Raw genomic sequence first — 26679 nt, 5'->3', positions numbered from 1 at the left:
TTTTTAACAGGGCTATCAAGCACTTACTATTGATATATACCAGGCACAGGACTTACTTTGAAATTAGTGTACATATATCATCTAATTTAATTTTCACAATAGCCTGGATAGATGGGTGCAAGTACTTTATTTTAAAGATAGGGGACATGGAAGTTCAGAGAGGTTAAATCACTTGCTCAAGATCACACAGCAAGAACGTACTATGATCAGGGTTCAAATTCAGCTCTCCATTCTCTGCTGAAATGCACCAGTTTCTGTAGTTCCTGAGGTTTAACACCAAATTCTGCCAACCCAACCTTACCTTGTGTGTTAAAGAGGAGTGTCAATACAGGGGACCACCAAGTCTGTATGCCACTGTGACCAACTAATTTTAAAAAAACACTTCCTCCTTTCCAAATATTTCCCTTTTCTCTCTTCCTTTCCTTTTCCTATCCTGCATCTCTCCCTCCTCTCACTTTCCATCCTTAACTACTCAGTATAGACACTGATCAGAAGGAAGGGACCCTGCCATAGCACTGGAGGAGGGGTCTGGAGGTGCCCCAGAAGCTGTTAGGCAGGGATGGGGCCGCCCAAGGGTGCTCAGAACAGTAGCTATTTTACCAGCCAGTATAGAATTGTCCCCCTATTTTAACTGCTAGTCTGACCTTCTATAACATCACCAGTGTGATAGGCACATGGGTCCCCTATCCAGCAAGACCCAGGACTTTGGGGGATTCACCATAAAGAGCAGCTTGAGCAGAGCCTGGTAAATCCACACTTCTCATTGCCAAGGGTCCCCATTCTGTCTCCACCCTGCAACTCACCGAGGGGCCTCTTCTGCTGCCTCAATGGGACACCAGGCAGAGACTTCACAGGTCTTCAGTGAAGTGTTATATGTCACACACCTTCCAGTCTGGATTCCTGGGGTGGAGGTATGGGGGTGGGACACAGGTGTGAAATAAAGTAAGGTAGAGTCTCTCCAGGAGCCTCATTCAGTCAGTTCAAGCAAGAGGCATGCATGCCAACTAAGCAGTTTCAGTTTCCATGAAACTACATCCACAGCACAAATTTATATAAAGCAAAAATCAAGCAAGTAACACCTCAAACTGTAAGCTTTTTTTTTAAAAAAAAAAGGATCAGAAAGACCATATATGTTGTTGGCTTTTCTGGTTTCTTTGCAAGAGGCTTGAGAGGGAAGACTGTTTCCTCTAATCTGGTTTAAATGAACTAGAATTTGGCTTCTAGATAGGCATCTGTGTCGTTCTAGGGCTATGCACACAGCCTATGTCTGGATGTGCAAAGCCACAGAATAACCATAGCTGCTCATCTCCCTGGAGGATTGGGATCACCAGAAGCTTTCCAGGGGGAGAGTTTAGTAAGTAATGTCAAAGTGACCTCAACATCAACAAAAGCACATATGTATTATGGAATGGAATGTAACCTTCTTATCGCCTTCCTCTTTTTAAAAATATTTTATTTTTGAGAGAGAAAGAGAGGGAGAGGGAGAGAGAAACACCAGCACTGCTCAGATCTGGCTTATGGTGATTCAGGGAATTGAACCTGGAACTTCAGGCATGAGAGTCTGTTTTTGCCTTTCTCTAAATGTATTTGAACAACCTATGGTTCTTTCTTTTTTTCTATTACTCTCTTTATGTGATAGTGAGAAATAGAGAGGCAAGGGAGAGATAGAGAAGAAGAGAGAAAGAAGACAGCTCTCATCACTTGAAAAGTTTTCCCCCTCCAGGTAGGGACCGTGGGCTCAAAACTGGGTCCCTGTGCACTGTAATGTGTGAGCGCAACCAGGTGTGCTACCACCCGCCCCCTGGTTCTTTCTTTCTTTTTTTTTTCCCTTTCCCTCTTCTCTTTATTTCCTTTCTTTTTTACTTTTTCTGTTTCTTTCTTTCTTTTTGGTGTGTGTGTTAGTGTTTTTTTTATTGTTGTGTGCCTTTTCAAGCTAAGGCAAGAGATGTGGAAACTCTGCAGGTTAATTAATATGGGTAGGTGTCCTGTGTGTATAAGCTCATGCTCCTCAATTTGGTGAACTTCAAGAAGGAATGTTTAAAATACTCTGACAATGTATTAGAGGTCTTTTCAGTTTTTCAACTAATGAGAATCCTGAGCTTTTTGGAAATTGGCCTCACTGGGAATTTGAGTCTCACTGACAGTCAGTAATGGTTCTCTGGTACAAGGTCAGGGTGTGGGGCAGACACAGACTTCCCTAGGGTTGATGAATATGGCAGAAGACAGCTGAGAGCCATGGGCTAGAGATCTGAACAGACACTGTAAATGTCACCAGGATTCCAGGCCATCGTCTCTCAGTCTCAGAAGAAACAGAACATACCTTTACTCTGTGGGTGCATCCACCCCTTTTTACAACTTCGGTCAGAGGAACAGATGGTCCTACTGGTGGGATACTGCAGGGAAAAGACAGGATGGGAGGACTGAGCATCTTGTGTTCCTGTGATCCAGAACATTGGATGTCTATGTCCACACACAACCTTGCACACACATATCCATGACAGCATGGTTCACAATAGCAAAAGGTGAAAACAATGCAAAAGTTCACCACTGGACAAATGGAGAAACAAAATACAGTAACTCATAAATATTCTTTGGTCATAAAAAGGAATGAAACACTGAATCTTGCTGAAATGTGAATAAAACCATTATGCTAGGTAAAAGAAATCAGACACAATGACTACATTATTGTGGGATTCTGGCACACCCAGTTAAGTGCACATAGTACTAAGTGTAAGGAACCACACAAGGATCTGACTCAGCATCCCCGGCTTCCTACCTGCAGGTGGGGACACTTTGAAAACGGCAAAGCACGTTTGCAGGTGAATTTCTCTCTCCTTCTCTATCTCCTTCTCCCCTCTCATTTTTTCTGTGTCCTATCCAATAAAATGGAAAAAATGTCCATCAGGAGCAGTGGATTCATAGTGCCGGCACCAAGCCCCAGTGATAACCTTGGAGGCAAAAATAAAAATAAATAGAAAAGAGAAAAGAAAAAGAAAAAAGAAATTTTCAGTGTAATCAACTCTGTAGAGAGAGAATAGACCAGTGTTTTCCAGGAGCTTGGAGGGAAGGGGAATGGAGAAGTCACTGCTAATGGATACTAAGTTATTTTAGGGGAGTGATGAAAATATTCTGGAAGTAGATCATGGTGGTGGTCCCAGAATTTAGTGAAGATAATATAAACCACTGAATCGCACACTTTACAGTAATGAATTTTATGGATATAGATGCTGCCTCAGTAAAAACAAGAATAAATACAATCAGGGCAGCCAGGGACCACTTTCAGGAATGGCTCCTGAGTGGAGAGCAGGTGATATGCTCCAAGCAGCCCTGACACTGCAGAATCGAGCAAAGCAGACAAGAACAAAGGCTCAGCATAAGAAAATAAGAAATTCTGACCAGAGCTTTCTCTTGCCCTCAGAAAATGAGGTCAGTCAGGTCTTTGGGCTGAAGACAGACTATGGAATGGATAAATGAGATGACTGTTTTATGTGTGCTTGACTTTTGACTCTGCACTTATTAGAGAGCAGGTTTAGTGGCCCATCTTAGGGAAACCAGAAACCTGATTTAGATGTGAAATAGTCTCTTGTGTGGACCCAGGTACTCCTGTGTTAAGTGATAGCTATGCCATTTTCTAGCTGAATGACCTTGGTGAAGTCACTTGACTTCTCTGAGCCTCAGTTTTCTCATCTGTAAAAGGATAAACAAATGTGTCTTTCATGGTTGTTACACTGATGATACACTGAGTTATAAAAAGAAAGGTTTAGTACATAGTTCTTGCTCAATGAACTTCTAGTTTTCAATCTTTTCATGTTCTCTTTTCTTCCAAGATTGACTCCCCTGCTGGGAGTCCGTCTCCTTCTAACCCAACTGGATTGTGGATCCTTTGAAAACAGTTTGTATCATATATTTGTGATCTAATGTTTTGCCCATAGTGGGTGCTAATGAATGTGGAAAGAATGAATTTACATACAATTATTCACTGTGATTCATGGAAAGCTAGAATTTCAGTAGGTGAGATAGATAGCATAATGGTTATGCAAAGAGACTCTCATGCCTGAGGCTCTGAAGTTTCAGCTTCATTCCCCCACACTACCATAAACTAGAGCTGAGCAGTGATCTGGTTAAAAAAATAATACTACTATTCTGGGAAAAAAACCTTAGGAAAGAAAACAACTCTATTTGCACTCCTGGAGAAATTCTGAAAAAAATTTTCTTTGAATTTTTAATTGAAAATTTTTTTCAAGATTATTTTCTTTTTCTCTCTCTCTTTCTTTCTCCCTTTCTAGCTTCCTTTTCTTTGTAATTATCACATGGACTAATATGGACACAGATTCTTTGTCACTGCCATTTGGAGGTAGAGTTTCATCCAGTCCCAGCACCCTCTGCAGCCAGGCTGGCTCTGTGACAGACGAATGGAAGTAATATTGTCCCATTCGAGGCTGAAGCTTGAAAGACCTGGAAACTTCTCTTAGTTTGGGGGAGGGGGGACCTGAACTACTAGTAGAAAACTCAGACTGATGGTATGAAGAGACTCTGCAGGAAGAAACAGTGAGAGTTCTTAGAGAGAAGGCTAGACACACCAGTTTCCCAACTGAGCCCCCCATAGTGCCAACCCCAGTCACCACTCAACTCCGGCCATGAGTGATCCCAAGTAAGAGCAGCGGAAGGACCACAGCTGGACTGAACCACAGAACTGTGAGGATTAATAAAATATCTTTGTAATCTAATTTTACTTTAAGTCAGCCATGATTCAGGGTATTTTCTTATGCAGCAATAGATAACTAGAATAGATGTCTTATTTACTATATAATACAGTAAATTCATTGTATAATTGGGACTAGGAAATATTTGCAAAATAATTCACATGAAGCCTTCTCTGTGGTTTCTAGCTCCTGATCAGAGTTTAGTTGTTCTTTTTTTTTCTCTCTTTTTATTTTATTGGGGAATTAATGTTTTACATTCAACAGTAAGTACAATAGTTTATACATGCATAACATTCCCCAGTTTCCCATATAAAAATACAACCCCCACTAGGTCCTCTGAATCCTTCATGGACCTGTATTCTCCCCACCCACCCACCCCAGAGTCTTTTACTTTGGTGTGTTACGCCAATTCCATTTCAGGTTCTACTTGTGTTTTCTTTTCTGATCTTGTTTTTCAACTTCTGCCTGAGAGTGAGATCATCCCATATTCATCCTTCTGTTTCTGACTTTTTTCACTCAACATGATTTTTTCAAGGTCCATCCAAGATCGGCTGAAAACGGTGAAGTCACCATTTTTTACAGCTGAGTAGTATTCCATTGTGTATATAGACCACAACTTGCTCAGCCACTCATCTGTTGTTGGACACCTGGGTTGCTTCCAGGTTTTGGCTATTCCAAATTGTGCTGCCAAGAACATATGTGTACACAGATCTTTTTGGATGGATATGTTGGGTTCCTTAGGATCTATCCCCAGGAGAGGAATTACAGGATCATAGGGTAGGTCCATTTCTAGCCTTCTGAGAGTTCTCCAGACTGTTCTCCACAGAGGTTGGACCAACGGAGATTCTCACCAGCAGTGTAGGAGGGTTCCTTTGATCCCACATCCTCTCCAGCATTTGCTGCTGTTACTTTTTCTGATGTATGACATTCTCACAGGAGTGAAGTGGTATCTCATTGTTGTCTTGATTTGCATTTCTCTGACAATCAGAGACTTGGAGCATTTTTTCATGTGTTTCTTGTCCTTTTGGATCTCTTCTCTGGTGAATATTCTGTCCATGTCCTCCACCTATTTTTGCATGGGGTTATTTGTTGTCTTGTTGTTGAGTTTGGCAAGCTCTTTATATATGTTGGTTATTAACCTCTTATCTGATGTATGGCATGTAAAGATCTTTTCCCATTCTTTGAGGGGTCTCTTGGTTTGGGTAGTGGTTTCTTTTGCTGTGAAGAAGCTTTTTAATTTGATGTAGTCCCATAGGTTTATACTTGCCTTAGTCTTCTTTGTAATTGGATTTGTTTCATTGAAAATGTCTTTAAAATTTATGTGGAAAAGAGTTCTGCCAATATTTTCCTCTAAGTATTTGATAGTTTGTGGTCTAACATCCAAATCCTTGATCCACTTGGAATTTACTTTTGTATTTGGTGAAATACAGTGATTCAGTTTCATTCTTCTGCATGTTTCAACCCATTGTTTCCAACACCATTTGTTGAAGAGACTCTGCTTTCCACATTGAATAGTCTGAGCCCCTTTGTCAAAGATTAGATGTCCATAGGTGTGGGGGCTCACTTCTGGGCTCTCAATTCTATTCCACTGGTCAGTGTGTCTGTTCATGTTCCAGTACCAAGCAGTTTTGATGACAATGGCCCTATAATACAGTTTGAGATCTGGGAGTGTGATGCCTCTGGTTCTGTTCTTTTTTCTCAAGATTGTTTTGTCAATTCTAGGTCTTTTCTGGTTCCAGATAAACATTTGTAGCATTTGTTCTATTCTCCTAAAAAATGTGCTTGGAATTTTGATGGGGATAGCATTAAATTTGTATATGGTTCTGGGTAGTATATTCATTTTGATGATGTTAATTCTTCTAACCTATGAACATGGAATATCTTTCCACTTCTTTGTGTCTTTTTCAATTTCCTTTTTTAGTGACTCATAATTTTCAGTATACAAGTCTTTCACTTCTTTGGTTAAGTTTACTCCTAGATATTTTATTGTTTTTGTTGCTATAGTAAAAGAAATTGATTTCTGGATTTCAATTTCTTCTAGCTTAGTGTTTGCATAGAGGAATGCCACTGACTTTTGAATGTTAATTTTGTAGCCTGACACCTTACTGTATTGCCTGATGATTTCCAAAAGCTTCTTGCTGGATTCCTTAGGTTTTTCTATGTATACTATCATGTCATCTGCAAATAGGGAGAGTTTGACTTCTTCTCTTCCAATCTGTATCCCTTGAATTCCTTGCTCCTGCCTGATTGCTATGGCAAGAACTTCCAACACTATGTTGAATAGTAATGGTGATTGTGGACAGCCCAGTCTAGTACCTGATCTGAGGGGAAATGCTTCCAGTTTGTCACCATTGAGTATGATGTTGGCTGTAGGTTTGCTATATATAGACTCCACTATCTTCAGGAATTTTCCATCTATTCCCATTTTTTGTAGTGTTTTGATCATAAAGGGATGTTGTATTTTGTCAAAAGCTTTCTCTGCATCTGTTGATATGACCATGTGGTTTTTGGTCTTGCTTTTAATGATGTGGTGGATCACATTGATTGATTTACATATATTAAACCAACCTTGCATGCCTGGGATAAACCCCACTTAGTCATGATGAACAATCTTTTTAATATACTGCTGTATCCGGTTGGCTAGAATTGTGTTCAGTATTTCAGCATCCATGTTCATCAGAGATACTGGTCTGTAGCTTTCTTTTTTGGTTGTGTCCCTGTCTGCTTTTGGTATCAGAGTGATGTTAACTTCATAAAAGCTTCCAGGGAGTATTCCAGTGTCTTCAATCTTCTGGAAGACTTTTAAAAGTAGAGATATTAGTTCTTCTTTGAAGGTTTTGTAGAATTCATCTGTAAAACCATCTGGTCCAGGACTTTTATTTTTGGGGAAATTTTTGATAACTGTTTCAATTTCATTAGCTGTGATGGGCCTGTTCATATTATCCACTTCCTCTTGACTTAGTTTTGGAAGTTGGTAGGTATCTAGGAAATCGTCCATTTCTTCCAGGTTCTCTAGCTTGGTGGCATATAGTTGTTCATAGAAGCCTCACATGACATGTTGAATTTCTGCGGTGTCTGTTGTGATATCTCCTCTTTCATTTACTACCCGATTTATTTGGGTCTTATCCCTTTTTTGTTTTGTGAGTCTGGCTAAAGGTTTGTCGATTTTGTTCACTCTTTTGAAGAACCAACATTTACTTTCATTGATCTTTTGTATGGTTTTCTTATTCTCAATGTTATTTATTTCTGCCCCAACTTTAGTGATTTCTGTCTTTCTTGTTGCTTTAGGGTTCCTTTGTTGTTCTTCTTCTAGGTCTTTAAGATGTGCAATCAGGCTGTTTGTGATTTTTCTTGTTTCCTAATATGTGCTTGTATAGCAATGAACTTCCCTCTTAGAACTGCTTTAGCTGTGTCCCAAATATTTTGATAGCTTGTGTCTTCATTTTCATTGAAGTCTCGAAACATTTTGATTTCTCCCTTGATTTCCTCTTTGACCCAGAGGTTGTTAAGAAGTATACTGTTACTAATCTTTTGTTGAATGTTAAGTGTTAGTTTAATTCCACTGTGGTCTGAGAAGATGCTTGGGATGATTTCAATTCTCTTGAATTTGCTGATGCTGTCTTTGTGGCCTAATATATGGTCTATCCTTGAGAATGACCCATGTGGATTTAAGTAAAATGTGTATTCCAGTTTCTTGGGATGAATGACTCTGAAAATGTCCAATAGTTCCAGTTTATCTATTTATTCATTTAGCTCCCTTATGTCTTTATTGATTTTCTGCCTGGTTGATCGGTCAAGTTGAGAGAGTGTGGTGTTGAAGTCCCCTACTATGACTGTGTTGCTGTTAATATATTGCTGTAGCTCTTTCAGTAGAAGTTTGATGTATTTAGATGGCTTCTCATTGGGTGCATAGATGTTAATAATTGTTAAGTCCTCTTGATTGACTGATCCTCTGAGCATTAAATAGTATCCATTCCTATCTTTTTTAATCTTATCTATTTTAAAGTCTATCGTGTCAGATATGAGAATAGCTGTTCCTCCCCTTTTTTTTGTGGGCCATTGGCTTGTATGATAGTTTTCTATCCTTTCACTTTAAGTCTGTGTTTGTCTTGTTGAGTTAGGTAGGTTTCCTGTAGACAGCATATTGTTGGGTTGTATTTTCTGATCCATCTTCCTACTCTGTGTCTTTTAATAGGTGAATTCAGGTCATTGACATTTATTTTTTTATTTTATTTATTTATTTTTTAATTTTTTTATTTAAGAAAGGATTAATTAACAAAACCATAGGGTAGGAGGGGTACAACTCCACACAATTCCCACTGCCCAATCTCCATATCCCACCCCCTCCCCTGATAGCTTTCCTATTCTCTATCCTTCTGGGAGCATGGACCCAGGGTCATTGAGGGTTGCAGAAGGTGGAAGGTCTGGCTTCTGTAATTGCTTCCCCACTGAACATGGGCGTTGACTGGTCGGTCCATACTCCCAGTCTGCCTCTCTCTTTCCCTAGTAGGGTGGGGCTCTGGGGAAGCTGAGCTCCAGGACACATTGGTGGGGTCTTCAATCCAGGGAAGTCTGGCCGGCATCCTGATGGCATCTGGAACCTGGTGATGCAAACTCTAGTGTACTTCTGCTTTCTTACTTTGGTGCCATACTCCAAACTCAGTCAATTTCTGCTTTGCGTTTCTACTTCTTTTTTTTTTTTTACATGCATAACATTCCCCAGATTCCCATTTAACAATACAACCCCCACTATTTAATTCATCATTTTTCATGGACCTGTATTCTCCCCACCCACCCACCCACCCCAGAGTCTTTTACTTTGGTGTAATACTCCAATTCCATTTCAGGTTTGACTTGTGTTTTCTTTTCTAATCTTGTTTTTCAACTTCGGCCTGAGAGTGAGATCATCCCGTATTCATCCTTCTGTTTCTGACTTATTTCACTCAACATGATTTTTTCAAGGTCCATCCAAGATCGGCTGAAAACAGTGAAGTCACCATTTTTTACAGCTGAGTAGTATTCCATTGTGTATATATACCACAACTTGCTCAGTCACTCATCTGTTGTTGGACACCTGGGTTGCTTCCAGGTTTTGGCTATTCCAAATTGTGCTGCCAAGAACATATGTGTACACAGATCTTTTTGGATGGCTGTGTTGGGTTCCTTAGGATCTATCCCCAGGAGGGGAATTGCAGGGTCATAGGGTAGGTCCATTTCTAGCCTTCTGAGAGTTCTCCAGACTGTTCTCCACAGAGGTTGGACCAATTGACATTCCCACCAGCAGTGCAGGAGGGTTCCTTTGACCCCACACCCTCTCCAGCATTTGCTGCTGTTACCTTTTCTGATGTATGACATTCTCACAGGAGTGAAGTGATATCTCATTGTTGTCTTGATTTGCATTTCTCTGACAATCAGAGACTTGGAGCATTTTTTCATGTGTTTCTCGGCCTTTTGGATCTCTTCTGTGGTGAATATTCTGTCCAAGTCCTCCCCCCATTTTTGGATGGGGTTATTTGTTGTCTTGTTGTTGAGTCTGGCAAGCTCTTTATATATGTTGGTTATTAAACTCTTATCTGATGTATGGCATGTAAAGATCTTCTCCCATTCTGTGAGGGGTCTCTTGATTTGGGTAGTGGTTTCTTTTGCTGTAAAGAAGCTTTTTAATTTGATGTAGTCCCATAGGTTTATACTTGCCTTAGTCTTCCTTGTAATTGGATTCGTTTCATTGAAAATGTCTTTAAAATTTATGCGGAAAAAAGTTCTGCCAATATTTTCCTCTAAGTATCTGATAGTTTCTGGTCTAACATCCAAGTCCTTGATCCACTTGGAATTTACTTTTGTATTTGGTGAAAAACAGTGATTCAGTTTCATTCTTCTGCATGTTTCAACCCATTGTTTCCAACACCATTTGTTGAAGAGACTCTGCTTTCCACATTGAATAGTCTGAGCCCCTTTGTCAAAGATTAGATGTCCATACGTGTGGGGCCTCATTTCTGGGATCTCAATTCTATTCCACTGGTCAGTGTGTCTGTTCATGTTCCAGTACCAAGCAGTTTTGATGACAATGGCCCTATAATACAGTTTGAGATCTGGGAGTGTGATGCCTCTGGTTCTGTTCTTTTTTCTCAAGATTGTTTTGGCAATTCTAGGTCTTTTCTGGTTCCAGATAAACATTTGTAACATTTTTTCTATTCTCCTAAAAAATATGCTTGGGATCTTGATGGGGATAGCATTAAATTTGTAGATGGCTCCGGGTAATATATTCATTTTGATGATGTTAATTCTTCCAACCCATGAACATGGAATATCTTTCCACTTCTTTGTGTCTTTTTCAATTTCTTTGAGTAGTGACTCATAATTTTCAGTATACAAGTCTTTCACTGCTTTGGTTAAGTTTACTCCTAGATATTTTATAGTTTTTGTTGCTATAGAAAAAGGAACTGATTTCTGGATTTCAATTTCTTCTAACTTAGTGTTTGCATAGAGGAATGCCACTGACTTTTGAATGTTAATTTTATAGCCTGACACCTTACTGTATTGCCTGATGATTTCCAAAAGCTTCTTGCTGGATTCCTTAGGTTTTTCCATGTATACTATCATGTCATCTGCAAATAAGGAGAGTTTGACTTCTTCTCTTCCAATCTGTATGCCTTTAATTCCTTGCTCCTGCCTGATTGCTATGGCAAGAACTTCCAACACTATGTTGAATAGTAATGGTGATAGTGGGCAGCCCTGTCTAGTACCTGATCTGAGGGGAAATGCTTCCAGTTTGTCACCATTGAGTATGATGTTGGCTATAGGTTTGCTATACATAGACTCCACTATCTTCAGGAATTTTCCATCTATTCCTATTTTTTGTAGTGTTTTGATCATAAAGGGATGTTGTATTTTGTCAAAGGCTTTCTCTGCATCTATTGATATGACCATGTGGTTTTTGGTCTTGCTTTTGTTGATGTGGTGGATCACATTGATTGATTTACGTATATTAAACCAACCTTGCATGCCTGGGATAAACCCCACTTGGTCATGATGAACAATTTTTTTGATATACTGCTGTATCCGGTTGGTTAGAATTTTGTTCAATATTTTCGCATCTATGTTCATCAGAGATATTGGTCTGTAGTTTTCTTTTTTGGTTGTGTCCCTTTCTGCTTTTGGTATCAGGGTGATGTTGGCTTCATAGAAGCTGGCAGGGAGTATTCCAGTGTCTTCAATCTTCTGGAGGACTTTTAAAAGTAGAGGTATTAGTTCTTCTTTGAAAGTTTTGTAGAATTCATTTGTAAAACCATCCGGTCCAGGACTTTTATTTTTGGGAAGATTTTTGATAACTGTTTCAATTTCATTAGCTGTGATGGGCCTGTTCATGTTATCCACTTCCTCTTGACTTAGTTTTGGAAGTTGGTAGGTATCTAGGAAATCATTCATTTCTTCCAGGTTCTCTAGCTTGGTGGCATATAGTTGTTCATAGAAGCCTCGCATGATATGTTGAATTTCTGCAGTGTCTGTTGTGATTTCTCCTCTTTCATTTACTATCCGATTTATTTGGGTCTTCTCCCTTTTTTGTTTTGTGAGTCTGGCTAAAGGTTTGTTGATTTTATTTACTCTTTCGAAGAACCAACATTTACTTTCATTGATCTTTTGTATGGTTTTCCTATTCTCAATGTTATTTATTTCTGCCCTAACTTTAGTAATTTCTGTCCTTCTGGTTGCTTTAGGATTCCTTTGTTGTTCTTCTTCTAGGTCTTTAAGATGTGCAATCAGGCTGTTTATTTGTGCCTTTTCTTGTTTCCTAATGTGTGCTTGTATAGCTATGAACTTCCCTCTTAGGACTGCTTTAGCTGTGTCCCAAATATTTTGATAGCTTGTGTCTTCATTTTCATTGAACTCTCGAAACATTTTGATTTCTTCCTTGATTTCCTCTTTGACCCAGAAGTTGTTAAGAAGTGTACTGTTGAGCTTCCACATTTTGGGACTGTTACTAATCTTTTGTTGATTGTTAAGTGTTAGTTTAATTCCACTGTGGTCTGAGAAGATGCTTGGGATGATTTCAGTGCTCTTGAATAGGCTGATGCTGTCTTTGTGGCCTAACATATGGTCTATCCTTGAGAATGATCCATGTGGATTGGAGTAAAATGTGTATTCCAGTTTTTTGGGATGAATGACTCTGAAAATGTCCAATAGTTCTAGTTTATCTATCTCTTCATTTAGCTCCCTTATGTCTTTACTGATTTTCTTCCTGGATGATCTGTCAAGTTGAGATAGTGGGTTGTTGAAGTCCCCTACTATGATTGTGTTACTGTTAATATATTGCTGTAGCTCTTTCAGTAGAAGTTTGATGTATTTAGATGGCTTCTCATTGGGTGCATAGATATTAATAATTGTTAAGTCCTCTTGATTGACTGATCCTCTGAGCATTAAGTAGTGTCCATTCCTATCTTTTTAAATCTTATCTATTTTAAAGTCTATCATGTCAGATATGAGAATAGCTGTTCCTGCCCTTTTTTGTGGGCCATTGGCTTGAATGATAGTTTTCCATCCTTTCACTTTAAGTCTGTGTTTGTCTTGTTGCGTTAGGTGAGTTTCCTGTAGACAACATATTGTTGGGTTGTGTTTTCTGATCCATCTTCCTACTCTGTGTCTTTTAATAGGTGAATTCAGGCCATTGACATTTATTGATATCAAAGATTGAAGATATTTTAACGCCATTCTTGTAGAGTTTTAGAGTGTTTTGATATATGTCCTATTTGTGGTGGTCTGACTATTTATAGGAGACCTTTCAGAACTTCTTTCAGGGCAGGCTTGGTGATGGTTGCTTCCTTCAACTGTTGCTTGTCTGAGAAGGTTTTGATGCTTCCATCTAGTCTGAATGACAATCTAACAGGATATAGTATTCTTGGCTGAAAGCCTTTCTCATTGAGCACTCGATAGATATCTTGCCATTCTCTTCTGGCCTGTAGTGTTTGTATGGAGAAGTCTGCTGCTAATCTTATGGGTTTTCCTTTGTAGGTGACTCTTTGTTTTTCTCTTGCAGCCTTGAGGATCCTTTCTTTATCCTTATTCCTTTCCAATCTAAGTATGACATGTCTTGGTGTCTTTAGGTCTGGGTTAATTCTGTTTGGGAACCTCTGGGCTTCTTGAATCTTTATGTCTTTGGTGTTGTCTAGACTAGAGAAATTTTCAGCTATTATGGCCTGGAGAATGCTTTCTTCCTCCCCTTCTCTTTCTTCCTCTGGTAAGCCAATAATGCGTATATTGTTTCTTTTGAAGTCATCTCATAGGACTCTGTTGTTGTTTTCAGCATCTCTTAATCTCTTTTTGAGATCTCTTACTTCTTTTTTAGTTGTCTCTAATTCATCCTCAATCTTGCTAATTCTGTCTTCAGCCTCATAGATTCTATTCTCTCTGCCCTCTACTGCTTTCTGGAGTTCATCTATTTTGTTGCCCTGCTCTGATACTGTTTTAGCTTGTTCAGCTAGTTGCCTTCTTAGCTCAGCGATTTCAGCTTTTAGCTCTCTAATAACCATGAGATTATTAGAATTTTCTTCCATATTCTCATTTGTTGTTCCTGCATTTCTGATTACAATTTTTTCAAATTCTTTACTCACTCCTGTTATTATTTCCTTGGCTAATGTTTGGATGTTGAACTCGTTGTTTTGTGCTTCACCCTCTGGAGGACTTTTAGCTGGACTCTTGTCCTGGTTCAAGTCTCCAATATTTTTTCTTGTTGTTTTAACCATTTTATAGAAGTTAACAGTTTTTTCAATCCCTGAGTTGGAGTTCAGTGGTGTAAAAGCCTTTTTTTTTTCCCCTGTAGGCTATGGGAGCCTGAGGGCTTTTAAACTATCAATAGGCTTCTTAGCTTAATCACTGACTCCTGACCAAGAGATAAAGCAGGGTGTGGCAGAGATAATCCAGTGGTTATGCAAAGAGACTTTCACAGCCCCTCAGCTATGCCACAGAGGTATAGGTCTTCTCCTGAGTTTCCCGGTTAGATCTCTGTACCCTGGTGTCCCTCCCTGTTGCTGCTCCAGATTCTGAGGGTAGTAGCAATGGAGACTCAGAGTTGCACTTGGTGAGTCTCTGGGGAGTCCTTTCCTCCCTTCAGCTGTCCCCTTGTTGGTGGAGCAGACTGGAGGTGGTGTCTCCACTGACAAACTGTTGAACTGTTAGCAGTCACTTAATCTCTCCTTAGGCCCCTCTCTCCTCTCTGTCACCAGCCACGCGTGTTTGTACTCACGGGTGATTTACTGGGTTTCTGTGGTCATTCTAGTCCTGTCTTGTTTCGGTCCGGGTGGTCTCCTTTGGTATTCCTAGTTGATCCGGGAGAGGAGAGGAGAGGAGAGGAGAGGAGAGGAGAGAAAGCGATCTGCTGCTCGTAGCTCCGCCTCCGGAAGTCGAATCCGACATTTATTGATATCAAAGATTGAAGATATTTTAACGCCATTCTTGTAGAGTTTTAGGGTGTTCTGATATATGTCCTATTTATGATGGTCTGACTGTTTATAGAAGACCTTTTAGAACTTATTTCAGGGCAGGCTTGGTGATAGTTGATTCTTTCACCTGTTGCTTGTCTCAGAAGGTTTTGATGCCTCCATCTAGTCTGAATGACAGTCTAGCAGGATATAGTATTCTTGGTTGAAAGCCTTTCTCATATCTTGCCATTCTCTTCTGGCCTGTAGTGTTTGTGTGGAGAAGTCTGCTGCTAATCTTATGGGTTTTCCTTTGTAGGTGACTCTTTGTTTTTCTCTTGCAGTCTTCAGGATCCTTTCTTTATCCTTATTCCTTTCCATTTTAAATATGATGTGTCTTGGTGTCTTTAAGTCTGGGTTAATTCTGTTTGGGACCCTCTGGGCTTCTTGAATCTTTATGTCTTTGATTTTGTCTAGACTAGAGAAGTTTTCAGCTATTATGGCCTGAAGAATGCTTTCTTCCTCTCCCTCTCTTTCTTCCTCAGGTAAGCCAATAATGTGTATATTGTTTCTTTTGAAGTCATCCCATAGGTCTCTGTTGTTGTTTTCAGCATCTCTTAATCTCTTTTTGAGATCTTGTGTCTAAGTAAGGTAATTTAAGGGTTCACAGTGGTGGAAGTTAACAGTTGTTTCAATAGAATTTTAATCCCTGAGTTGGAGCTCAGTGATTTAAAAGCCTCTTTTTTTTTCTTTCTTCTCTGTAGGCTATGGGAGCCTGAGGGCTTCTAACTATAAGTAGGCTTCTTAACTTAATCACTGACTCCTAACCAAGAGGTAAGGCAGGGTGTGGCAGAGATAGTCCGGTGGTTATGCAAAGAGACTTTCACAGCCCCACAGCTATGCCACCAAGGTATAGGTCTTCTCCTGAGTTTCCTGGTTAGATTTCTGTCCCCCGGTGTCCCGCCCTGTCGCTGCTCCAGACTTTGAGGGCAGTAGCAATGGAGATCCAGAGTTGCACTTGGTAAGTCTCCAGGGAGTCCTCTCCTCCCTTCAGCTGTCCCCTTGTTGGTGGAACAGACTGGAGGTGGTGTCTCAACTGATAGACCGTTGGACTGTTACCAGCCACTTAGTCTCTCCCTAGGCTCCTCTCTGTCACCAGCCACGTGTGTCTGCACTCACCGGTGATTTGGTGGGTTCCTATAGTCATTCTAGTCCTGTCTTGTTTCAGTCCTTGGTGGTCTCCTTTGGTATTCCTAGTTGACACGGGAGAGGAGACTAGTTTTTTTTTTTTTTTTAATAGGACAGAGAGAAGTTGAGAGGGGAGGGGAAGATAGAGGGAGAGAAAGATAGACACCTGCAGGCCTGCATCACTGCTTGTGAATCGACCCACCTACAGGTGGGGAGCCAGGGGTCTTGAACCAAGATCCTTGCTCCAGTCCTTGCACTTTATACTATGTGTGCTTAACCCGGTGTGCTACCGCTCTGATCAGAGTTTAGTTTGATGTTAATATGCAAAGAAAGGTGGCAAATGTCCAAATAGAACAACTCAAACCGACTTGGAGAATAGATTAGTGTCCTAATATTAATTATTCACAGTAACCAAAGAGTGAGAGTAGCCTAAATGCCCATTGACAGATGACTAGATAAAGAAGTTATGGGGCTCAGGGAAATGGATGGTAAGGCAAACAGGCTGCTTAACAATGCTTGCTAGAACTGACTCTGCAGACAGATCACAGGCAACCTTGGTAGAAGGTATAAACAAGGACACCTGGGTCCTCAGCCTGCTTCATTTCCAGCAGGCTGTCCAGCCTTGGAGGAAGTCATCCAACTTTTCTGATCTGTGTGCTGACCTGCCGGACTGGGAATGCCGTTTGCCCTTCTAAAGTCATTCTGAGGAGCCAATTGTGCAAAGCTGCTCAGATGTTTAGGATCACTGTTGGGCTGTACAGGGGTGAGTGAGGGAGAGCAGGCCTCCAGCTTTCACAGGCTTGTAGTGATGGAGCTGCAGGCAGAGAGGGTCAAATAGACAGCTGATGGTTATAGAAACCTGCAATGTCTCTTCCCCTTCTTCCCCCAGCCAAAACCTAATCCCTCAAAAGGGGCAGGTACTCAGGAAATATTTATGGGCTTGTATACACCCTAGATCTCAATTTCCATTTCCTCAGATCTGTATCTCCTCCAGGAACTCTTAATTCTCATCCAACCACTCGGGGTCCTTCTTACCTCAGGACACAACCCCTGCACTTGACCTTCTGTCTTGAGAAAGTTTGTCATCACAAAAAAGGAGTTGCCCTGTGGAGAAAAAAAAAAAAAAAAGGAGCGAAGGCAAATGCAATGCCTTTTGCAAACAGAAGGGCTTAATCATAATAATCTAGCTTGCTAAATGCCTGGGGGCGAAGCTTTCCACTTTTCTGAACTGCAGTCTAGAAATGGTGCCCAGGGCAGCTCAGACTACCCTAAGGGCTTAATGCCAAGGCTGGATGAACTGCCCTGCTGAGCTGAGGGAGGGCGGAAGAACAGTCAAACTGATTGAGTATTCATTTACCATTCTAGCCTCAAAAGCTGCCTTTTTAATTTTTGGACACAGTAAATCCCATTAAGTTCAAACTCCTGAGGGCTGGAGAGGTGGAGGTGGAGGTACTGGCTTCATCAGAACACTGTTAAGATTATCCAGGAATTTAATTAAAGGGCAATAGGGCATCCCACCACCTGGGAAATAGCTGGAGTTTTTAATGATCCATTTTAGAAGCACATAGCATCTTGGGGTTTTATGGTTTTGCCAAACTTCCCAGCCCCCCGGAGTTGTAAATGTGCCCTTTGGTGCCTCCCATCTATGGTGTTCTCAACCCTACTTCTGTTTCTCCTCTGGACAGTTCTATTTTCACGTTCTTTTCTTGAAAATTTAGACAAGCTCTTGGCCTTTCTCTTTGATTCACATCCTTCCTTTCTTTGTCATCCACATCTTACTTTGTGCAAAAACATGTCCTCGAGTGTTTTCTCAAAGACATTTCTGCTGCTAAAATAGCATCCTGACAAAATAGAAGGTTGGTTCCCTCCAGGCAGGAATCTATGTGCCATTCTGATTCTAGACAGACATTGCCAATGTGATGGTCTTACTTCTAAAAAACTGTGCATAAATCAAGTGTTGGGAAATCAAATCCTGCTTTAAATGCACCAGGACACACTGCTATTTTGAGAAAACTTGTAGGATTTGATACGGCAAAGAATCCTGTCCTTTGAGCTGCTGGATCTGACCCAGTTTTGCAATTTTCAGGTTTTCTCTGTTGGGCTTTTTTGTTGTTGTTGTTCCCTAGAACTTTTAGAATAGCGCCAATGTTTTTCCGGGTGAGGCTCTAGCTCCCAGGGAAGAGGACTGGGATCCTGGTGACAGTGACAGGGAGGAGGCTGCCTAGTGCTCACCTGCAAAGGAAAGGTGTAATCTGCTGTGTCAAAGACCCAAGACACCATCTTCTTTATTCCACTTTCTGGGATCTCCTTCTTCACCTCTGCAATCCCTTTCACCTTGGTGTGCACAGAGCTGATGACAGGCTCTTTCTGTTGGTACCGCCTGTCACTCAGCAAAGCAAAGCTGAAGGGTAGATATACAGAAAAGCATCAGTGGTTTCCTCCAGGGAGGCACAATAGTGCACTGGAATTGGATGCAAGTTCCAAAGGCTGCCTCCCTGCAAATGCTAGCTGTTCTTGGTGACTCTAGGCAAGCACCTTGCCTTTTCTGTAAAATGAGAAGAGTCATATTCATCTGGTGGAGCTGTGAGAATGAAATGAGACCATGTCTGGCACATAGTGAACTCTCACTACATGGAAACTGTTACCCTCAATGTCAGCCTCTAAGATTGCCTAGTATGGACCTTAAACTACTGGACAGCTTCTCAAAGACTAAAGTCCAGTCCCAGATTGGTTCACTGGGTTTGCAGTAGGGTCAGTAATTTATCAGTGCCTATCTACGAAGGTAGAGGTGAGCTTCCTGCTTTCCAGAAGCACCCACCTGGTTTGTAAATAACACTGACAGCAACAACTACTCTTTCTGAGTGCTTGGCACGAGCCAAACCCTTTGTATACACCACCTGCTTTAATGCTCACAACACTAGGAGATAGGTGGGTGCTATAATCGCCCCCTGGAGCAGATGAATGAGGGCATAAATGCAGAGAGGTAAAGGACTTGCTCAAAGCGAGACAGACAGTCAGTGGCAGAATTGAGGTCCTTGACTAATCTACCTTACAGTCCAGAGCCAGACATCTTTACCGTATGCTATATATACTTGCCGATGCAAGGCGTGCTTCTCCATCTGGTCTCCTGCCTCTAGTTAGCTCATTAGCTATTATTTTCGTATGTTATTTAGTGCATGAATCTAAATTCTGATGGGAGATGTGTGGGAGAAAGTGGAATTAATAATTCAAAATGGCAAACTCCATCCCATTTATCTGTTTTTTTTTTTTTTTTTTTGTCTTCCTTTTCCCTGAGTATTTAAAGAGTTTATTTTGGGAGTTGGGCGGTAGTGCAGCGGGTTAAGCGCACATGGTGCAAAGCGCAAGGACCGGCTTAAGGATCTTGGTTCGAACCTCCGGCTCCCCACCTGCAGGGGAGTTGCTTCACAAATGGTGAAGCTGATCTGCAGGTATCATCTTTCTCTCCCCCTCTCTGTCTTCCCCTCCTCTCTCCATTTCTCTCTGTCCTATCCAACAACGATGATATCATAACAAGAGCAATAATGACTACAACAACAATAAAACAACAAGGGCAACAAAAGAGAATAAATAAATATTAATATATATATGAGTTTATTTTAAATGTTTTGTTTCCTTGTGAGACATATATTTATTTAATCTCCTCCTTCTACACATCCTCTGATATCTAAATATTAGGAAGCCTGAGTAAATGCCTGATCTTTATCAGCCAGCCTTGAGAAACCAAACAGAGAAGGCCAAGACTTCAATTTTTGTGTCGAATTATAGTCACCCAAGGGCCCTCTAGAATGGCAGCTCCTCAGTCCCATCCCTGGAAACTTTGACTCAATAGGTCTGGGGAGTTACAGGTTTTTGTTTTTGTTTTTTTTTAGTTCCCTAAGTGATTATATGCATAGACAAGATGAGAACTCCTGGGAAGACCCAGGAAAATGCAGCTCACATTTGGCAATATCAAGTGCATTTGCAGAAGGGCACTCATGATGTCCCAGCAGTTCCATTCTTCTGAACTATACCTGAGGGGCATCTTCATACCCCAGAAGTTATGTACAGGAATGCTTATAGCATCTGCAGACTGATACAAAGCTTAAAGTATTTACCATAGGTGAACTCTGAAAATGTAATGTGGTCATATGTAGTATGATTTCATTTATATGAAATAGCTAGACAGAAAGTAGGTTAACGTTTTTCAAGGACCATAGGGAGCGGTGTGGTTGAGTGGGGTGGGAGGGTGAGGAAATGGGAATAATTGTCTAAATTGGTATGGGATTTCTTTTGGGGGAGATGAAAGTGTTTTGAAACTAGATAGAGATAATAGTTGTTCAGCATTATGAAGGCACTAAATACCATTTAATTGTTCACTTTGCCAAATAATCATGCATTGTCTAATGTTTTGGGCAATGATGGACTGCATATATATATACAAATAAAGATATATGGCTCTAATAGTCATATCAAATAGCTGGGGTTTGTAGTGGGTTGTACTACCTAGATTTGTGTACTTACACTTTATGAGGTTCATACAACAAGCAAAATTGCCTAGCAATACAGTCCTTATCACTAAATGGTGAATGGTAGTGGTTCAACTTTATATTATTTGAATTTCACTTCATTAGAAGGGGAATGATATATATTTTTTAATTTTTAAATATTTATTTATTCCCTTTTGTTGCCCTTGTTATTTTATTGTTGAAGTTATTATTGTTGTTGTTATTGCTGTCATCCTTGTTGGGTAGAACAGAGAGAAATGGAGAGAAGATGGGAAGACAGAGAGGGAAAGAGAAAGATAGACACCTGCTGACCTGCTTCACCACCTGTGAAGCAACTCCCTTGCAGGTGGGGAGCCGGGGGCTCGAACTGGGATCCTTACGCTGGTCCTCGTGCTTCATGCCACGTGCACTTAACCCGCTGAGCTATCGCCCGACTCCCAGCATGATGGTTATGCAAGACTTTCATGCCTGAGGCTCTGAGGTCACAGGTTCATTCCCCAGCACCACCAAAAGTCAGAGTTGAGCAGTGCTCTAGTCTCCATCTCCGTGTATCTCTTATTAAAAATAAATAAGATAGGGGGCCAGGCAGTAGCACAGCAGGTTAAGCACACATGGCACAAAGTGAAAGGACTGGCATACCCACCTGCAGGGGGGTCACTTCACAAGTGGCAAAGCAGGTCTACAGGCGTCTGTCTTTCTCTCCCCCTCTCTATTTTCCCTCCTCTCTGGATTTCTCTCTGTCTTATCCAACAAAAACAACAGCAATAACAATAACAATGACAATAATAACAAGGGCAACAAAATGGAAAAAATGGCCTCTAGGAGCAGTGGATTTGTAATGCAGGCACCAAACCTCAATGATAACCCTAGAGGCAAATAAAATAAAATAAAATAAAATAAAGGGAGTGGGGAGGAAAGAGACTGGGACAGACTGGGTTTGAGAGAACTAAAACTGAAATAGCAATGTTTCAATGTTTAATTAAGTTGCATGTCGGTATATGGGTGTTCATTAGGTTATTCATGATATATATTTTGCCTCCAGGATTATTTCTGGGGCTCAGTGCCTACACTACAAATCCACTGCTCCTGGAGGCCATTTCCCCCATTTTGTTGCCTTTGTTGTTGTCATTGTTATTATTGTTGTTGTTGTTGTTGTAGGATAGGACAGAGAGAAATTGAAAGAGGAGGGGAATACAGAGAGGGGGAGAGATAGATAGACACCTGCAGACCTGCTTCACCGCTTGTGAAGCAACCCCCCAGCAAGTGGGGAGCCAGGGGCTCTAACCGGGATCCTTGTGCTTTGCACCATGTGCACTTAACCCACTGCACTACTGCCCGACCCCCTCATGATATATTTTAGTATTTCTATAAAAAAGGTCATTGAGGGGGCCGGGGTGGTGGCGCACCTGGTTGAGTGTATAGGTTACTGTGCATAGGAACCTGGGTTCAAGCCCCTAGTCCCCACCTGCAGGGGAAAAGCTTTACAAGTGATGAAACAGGACTGAAAGTGTCTCTCTGTCTCTCTCCCTCTCTATCATCCTTTTCCCTCTCGATTTCTGACTACCTTTATCCAATAATAAATAAATATAATTAAAAAATATTTTTTAAAGTTCATTGAGAAAGGTATTGAACTAGAGACTCAGATTTAGGATAAGTATGTATGAGACAGTAATATACATACACAAATACAATACTAGTTTTTCTACATATATATCAGTCTAACATTACAGCATGAACATGGTACATACAATATTTGTATGCATGTTAGATATAGCAACATGATACCATGTGGGAAACTCAGCACCAAGGCTCACTGATCAAAGGACACACTCAAGTAAGTGGGTATAACCTGAATGCAAACTTCCTTTGTATTTGGTTAATATGTGTTTAAAACTGACACTACCATGACCACCTAAAAGGACTATGGATCCAAGGTAGTGTTCTCTGGGCCTCAGCCTCTGCCTAAAGTGTCTCAGACTCCAAGAGAGGAATCAGGTTGTGCGCATCCCTGGTCTACTCACTGGTGGTGGGAAAGCAGCAAGAGGTATGCTGAGAAGAAAGTTGCGGAGAGTCTGCACCCTATGGCAAGTTACATACTGATAGTATTCAATTCTTGTTGCTGTTGTAATACATCACCACGAGGGGCCATGGGGTAGAATACCTGGTAGAAACCCACACACATTACCATGCGTGAGAACCTGGGTTCAAACCCCCCAGTCTCCAGCTGCAGGGGGAGATTTCAGGAATGTTGGAGGAGTGCTAAAGGCATCTCTCTCTGTCACCCTCTTTCTCCCCCTCTCTTTCCATCTCTATTTCTATAATAAATGAAAGGGAAAAAAAAAAAAAGGCCAGTGGCATCAGTGGAGTTATTGTGTAGGTACCAAGCCCCAATGTTAACGCTGGTGGCAATAAAAAACAAACCTTGTCCAAAAAAACAAAACAGACAGACAAAAAAACACCATAAACAAGCATTACCACACTCTACTGCTGTTTTATAATTTGCAATTATGAATTCTATTTATAATTCAATTCTACTACTTCTTTCTTTTTCTTTTTTTTATTTAAGCAAGGTGACATTAACAAAATCATAGGATGGGGGGGTACAACCCCACACAATTCCCGCCACCCAATCTCCATATCCCATCCCCTCCCCTGATAGCTTTCCCACTCTCTATCCCTCTGGGAGCATGAACCCAGGGTCGTTGTGGGTTGCAGAAGGTGGAAGGTCTGGCTTCTGTAATTGCTTCCCCTACTACTTCTTTCTATGACAGTAATGATAACTATATGGTAAAAATAATCTATGATATGTAGTTTTCTTTCTTCTTAAAAATTTTTTATTTATAAAATGGAAACACTGACAAGACCATAGGATAAGAGGGGTACAACTCCACACAGTTCCCACCACCAGAACTCCGTATCCTATCCCGTCCCCTGATAGCTTTCCTATTCATTATCCCTCTGGGAGTATAGACCCAGGGTCATTATGGGGTGCAGATATGTAATTTTTTAATGTGGCTCCAAAGAAAGAACCCAGGATCTTGTGCATGCATACTATTGAGTGACCTCCCTGGGATGATTTTTTCCCATTATTTTAGAGCAGGAAAAAGAAAGAGACGTTAAGAAAGGAGAGTCACTGTAATTCCACTTCACCATCCATGGAGATCTCTCTAATGCTATCCATGATGCTCCCACATGGTGTCAGAGCTCAAATATAGGCCTTGTTCATGATAAGGCACATATTCTACCAGACAGGCTATCTCATGTCTTGATATCTAGCCATTTTTATTACATATAGGTCATTCTGGTGTCTAAATTGACACATATACAACCCAAAGGGTGAATGAATTTTGATCATTTGCCAGTCAGTCTCTAACTCTCATTCAGTTTTCCTAACTATGAATATTTCTGATAACCCTGAGATTACTCTTGCTATATACCCATCACTCTTCTAAGCACATTTAAATTTTTTTATTTGTTACTAATATTGTGTTACAAGATTGTAAAATTAGGGGCTGGTTGGTGGCACACCTGGTTAAGCACATGTTACAAAGCAGAAGAACCCAGGTTCAAGCCCCCAGTCCTCACCTGCAGGGAATAAGTTTCACACATGGTGAAGCAGTGCTGCAGGTATCTCTCTATCTCTCCCTATTTCTCCCTCCCCTCTCAAATTCTCTCTGTTTCTATCTAATAAATAAATTAAAAGATTGTAAGATTACAGTGTATAGTTTCACACCACACCCAACACCAAAGTTTTGTATTTCCACCCTCTCACCTCCCAAAGGTAACCATCGTTTCAGTCTTAGAATCAGTGTTCCAGCTTCTGTTTCCCCACCTAGTTCTTGTATATCTGGTCTCTAGATTCCACACATGAGTGAAATCATCCAGTAGTTGTTTTTCATCTCTTATTTATTTTTTTTATTTTTATTTTTTTTTAAATTTTTTTATATTTATTTTATTTATTTATTCCCTTTTGTTGCCCTTGTTGTTTTATTGTTGTAGTTATTATTGTTGTTGTTGGATAGGACAGAGAGAAATGGAGAGAGGGAGGGGAAGACAGAGAGGAGGAGAGAAAGATAGACACCTGCAGACCTGCTTCACCGCCTGTGAAGTGACTCCCCTGCAGGTGGGGAGCCGGGGTTCGAACCGGGATCCTTATGCCGGTCCTTGTGCTTTGCGCCACCTGCGCTTAGCCCGCTGCACTACAGCCCGACTCCCCATCTCTTATTTATTTTGCTAAGCATAATCTCATATCCAGTTCCACCCATTTTATCCCAAAGGGCACAATGCCATCTTTTTTTTATTACAGAGTAGTATTCCATGATTGAATATATACCCCATGACTTTTAAATCAATTATCTGTTGATGGGCATTTAGACTGCGTCCACTCTTTGGCTATTATAAATATACAGCTATGAACATAGGGGAAAGCACATTTTATCTTGGTGGTGGTACTGATGCCAGAGGCCTCAAATGAAGAGGCTTCGATATGCTCAAAGTATTTGCTCAGCCACTGAGCTACATCTCCAGGCAAAGCATGCTTTAATAATATAGATTAGCTCTTTCAATTCTCATTTCCTCCCTAACAGCCCTGGGAGGAAGGCATTGTCCCCATGTTATAGATGAGCAACTGTTATAGAGGCAGTAACCTTAGGTCACATTGTTTTTCTATACTCCAAATATTTGTGATCCTCCTAAATGCACAAGTTGAAACCTAGACTCAGGGTGATGTAAAGGAGGTGAGGCCTCTGGAAGGAGATAAAACCAGCAGGTGCAACACACATCAATGGGATTAGTACCTTTAGAAAGGCCCCCAAGAGCTCTCTCTACCCCCCCCTTTTTTTCACCTTATAAGGACATAACAAAAAGAATGCTTACTTATGAACCAGGAAGTGGGTTCTCACCAGACACTGAATCTGCCCAAGTCTTGATCTTGGACTTGCCTGCCTCTAGCACTGTGAGAAATGTCTATTTAGTCAACCAGCTTGTGTTATTTTATTGTAGTACCCTGAATGAACTAAGAAAGAACCAACAGTGGCTCCACAGTTGAAATTCTTTTGAGTGCTATTATAAGTGAAAGGATTTCTTAATTCAATTTCAGGGATCGGTAGAATGTGTGACTGGCATGGGTGAGGCCCTGTGTCTGACTCTCAGCACCTCAAAAGACTAAAAGAAAAAGATAAAAACAAATAGAACACCATAAAGGACAGAGCAGTACTCCAGTCTCTCCCACAGACACACCATAAACTATTTCCATCCTTAATTTACTTCTTGCTTGTGTATAGAAACACAACTGATTTTTTTTAATTCCCTTTGTTGCCCTTGTTATTTTATTGTTGTAGTTATTATTGCTGTTATTGATGTCATCATTGTTGGATAGGACAGAGAGAAATGGAGAGAGGAGGGGAACACAGAGGAGGAGAGAAAGACACCTGCAGACCTGCCTCCTCGCATGTGAAGCGACTCCCCACAATTAATTTGGTGGGGAGCCGGGTGCTCAAACAGGATCCTTAAGATGGTCCCTACACTTCTCGCCACGTGCACTTAACCCGTCATGCTACCACCTGACTCCCCACAATTGATTTTTTATGTGTTGCTCTTGAACCTTGTAACTTTATTGAACTTATTTACCAACGTGTGTGTGTGTGTGTGTGTGTGTGTGTGTGTGTGTATCCATGCACATATGCACACTATTTGGAATTCTCCATATATAATCATATCATCTCTGTATAAAAATAGTCTTGGTTCTTCCTTTCCAAGTTGAATGCTTTTACTTCCTTCCTTTTTTTTTTTTTTTTTTTTTACCTAATTGCTCTGGCTAGACCATCCAATCCAATGTGAGTAGCAGCCATAAAGGCGGACATCTTTTTATCATTC

The 26679-nt window shown here is 40.8% G+C and overlaps 2 protein-coding genes across 2 annotated transcripts in view; one reads left to right on the top strand and one right to left on the bottom strand.

Moving 5' to 3' along the window:
* IFT81 (intraflagellar transport 81) overlaps positions 1-26679 on the top strand; it is a 270130-nt gene that overhangs the window by 78424 nt on the left and 165027 nt on the right. The window lies entirely within an intron of this gene.
* Positions 1-26679, bottom strand: part of P2RX7 (purinergic receptor P2X 7) — a 75897-nt gene that overhangs the window by 32823 nt on the left and 16395 nt on the right. Inside the window, exons 2-5 of the mRNA XM_007529650.3 lie at positions 18533-18701; positions 17336-17404; positions 2321-2393; positions 804-900 (exon numbers count right to left, since the gene is read on the bottom strand). Coding sequence (XP_007529712.1) covers positions 804-900; positions 2321-2393; positions 17336-17404; positions 18533-18701 — 408 coding nt within the window. The remainder of the gene's footprint in view (positions 1-803; positions 901-2320; positions 2394-17335; positions 17405-18532; positions 18702-26679) is intronic.

This window comes from Erinaceus europaeus, chromosome 6 (assembly GCF_950295315.1).
Source record: "Erinaceus europaeus chromosome 6, mEriEur2.1, whole genome shotgun sequence".
In the NCBI taxonomy this organism is placed as follows: Eukaryota; Metazoa; Chordata; class Mammalia; order Eulipotyphla; family Erinaceidae; genus Erinaceus; species Erinaceus europaeus.
This window is presented reverse-complemented; position numbering and strand designations above follow the sequence as displayed.